The sequence below is a fragment of the Myotis davidii genome, unplaced genomic scaffold (assembly GCF_000327345.1).
Source record: "Myotis davidii unplaced genomic scaffold, ASM32734v1 scaffold96, whole genome shotgun sequence".
In the NCBI taxonomy this organism is placed as follows: domain Eukaryota; kingdom Metazoa; phylum Chordata; class Mammalia; order Chiroptera; family Vespertilionidae; genus Myotis; species Myotis davidii.
The window spans coordinates 6,389,174-6,391,386 of record NW_006289416.1 but is presented as its reverse complement, the minus strand read 5'-3'; the positions used below and the strand labels follow the sequence as shown (position 1 = coordinate 6,391,386).

Sequence of the window (2,213 nt, the reverse complement as noted above, 5' to 3'; positions counted from 1 at the left end):
CGCTCTTCAGATTTTAGCATTAAATCCCAAAAAATATGAAGACCGTTCTTATGAAGAAAAAAAGCAGTTTCTTAAAGATTATTTCCACAAGAGACCATATCCTAGTAAAAAGGAAGTAGAGCTGTTGTCCTCACTTTTGTGGGTGTGGAAAATTGATGTGGCTTCATTTTTTGGTAAAAGAAGATATATTTGCATGAAAGCAATAAAAAGTCACAAGCCTTCTGTCCTTTTAGGCTTTGATATGTCTGAACTTAAAAATGTTAAACATAGATTGAACTTTGAGTATGAACCACAAAACTTGTAAAAAATTAGGAAATTAGATTTTTTAATTGAGATTTTAAAAATGTTATTTTCTTCACTGTATGTTGAACTAATCAATTTCAGTGGTCTTTATGCTGCTCTTTAGATGTATTTCAGGTGCTCAGCAAGACTTCGTATGAAGAAGTGATAGTTCTTTTAAAGTTATAATTCTCTGCAGTTGGATATTGTCACAATTTTTAGTTATTTCCTCTGTTGTGTAAATTAAATCTTTCGATATTTTGTGCACACCTTGTTTTTCCAGTAGTGTCAGGATCATATGATAAAAACTGAAATCTACATTTGTTTGTTTTTTCATTTAAGGAAATTTCAGCTTATTTCAGATTATTAGTTAACTGCAAATTAAAACTTTGATCTCTCTCAGCTTTACACATAGCTGCAAATGATGCCGTAAATGTGTAGAGAAGTGAGCACAGACCTTTGTGATGTGTGCAGCTGCTAAGGGTGCATGGCATTCACTATGCTGATTTATTTTTGTAAGATATTTGCTTATTAGATTATAGTTTTCATTTACCTTTTTTAAGGTTTGTCTTAGCCATTTTTGATTATAACTCATAGAAAACCAAATGTTTTTGTTAAAAAAATATACTGAACCTGAAGTCTGGTATTTTAGCTCATAAGAGTTCTATTACAAATAAAGTAATTCTTTTCAGTGTAGACTTCTCCCCTCTTTTTGATATGGTGGTAAGTCATATTTCCATTCAAAGGTAAGACAATAAATCTTTAGTGCCTTTAGAATAAACATTGAAAACACACACACACTCTCCTACTAATCTAACTGTTCATAAACCAGTGAAAGGGAAGGACCATGTTACTCAGGAATAAAATTTTTACCCCTGAGTGTGGATACTGATATATTAAGTTTTCAGGGACAAGGGGAAATCAGTAGACCAAGAGCTAAGTTCCATGGTTGGGCCATTAATTTTTGACAGTTTCCTAGAAGTCAGCATATTCATACTAGGGAAATGGGTGTTCCATAGCCCAATGTCTGACTAATGGGATGGGTATAGGGAATGAACTCCATTGTGTTACTGTTCTTTGAACAGTTAAACCTTGGGGTGTTGTGTTTTTTTTTTTTTTTCTTTTCACATAACAGTATAAAAGAACTTAAAGCACCAGAACCAGTAATGGAGACCAACCAGGTTAGACCTTAAGTCATATTTATTGCTGGTGATACACAGCAGAGGGACCTTTCCAATGTATTCAGAGGATCTGACAGTCTCTGGAAAATGAGATAATGTTACTATATGGGTTTTAAATATAATACTTGCATGTAATTGCTAAAATGTGCATTTTGGGGGCAATTGTGAAACTGGTCTGTGATTATTGGTGTACTCTGTTGTAAATTCAAAAAGAGCTTGTTGAAGTTTATTTTTTTTTTTACCTGTTGTTTTCAGAGTGTCTATTTTGAATTAAAATTTGTTATACCACTGCAAACAGAACTGTTTAATTCTTGGTACTTGGGCTGACGCTCTAATCACTTAGCAACACCGGCCAGGGTACATCAGCTTTACATATTTAGTCTATTTAGTTAAATGTAGCATACTATTTTAGCTTCTCTGAATTTATTTAACTTTATTTGATGCTATTTTTTAGTAAATAAAAACCACATCAATTCACTTGTTAACAATGAATGAGTGAGAGGGACCCAGGCAAATCTCAGTGTGACTCCCCCAAAGCTGCAGGGAGCATACACCTTCAGTGTCTTCTGTAACATGGACCACAGGGCAAAAGTCTTGATGAAGGCAGTGAGGGACCAGGACATATGTGAGCAGGCAGGTAAGCACACATGGCCAAAATCTGTTGTATCGCTAAGGATCTTTAAATCCACCCTATTGTCAGTTTGAAAACAAATGTTAATACCATCATTTACACAAATGATATAGTTACACATT

The 2,213-nt window shown here is 34.0% G+C and overlaps 1 protein-coding gene across 1 annotated transcript in view; it reads left to right on the top strand.

Moving 5' to 3' along the window:
* The window catches only part of ADNP2 (ADNP homeobox 2), a 23,160-nt gene extending 21,410 nt beyond the window's left edge, over positions 1-1,750 (top strand). The window contains 1 exon segment of the mRNA XM_015562726.1: positions 1-1,750. This exon segment is cut by the window's left edge and continues 17 nt beyond it. Coding sequence (XP_015418212.1) covers positions 1-304 — 304 coding nt within the window. The 3' untranslated portion in view covers positions 305-1,750.
* Positions 1,751-2,213: the final 463 nt, after the last annotated feature.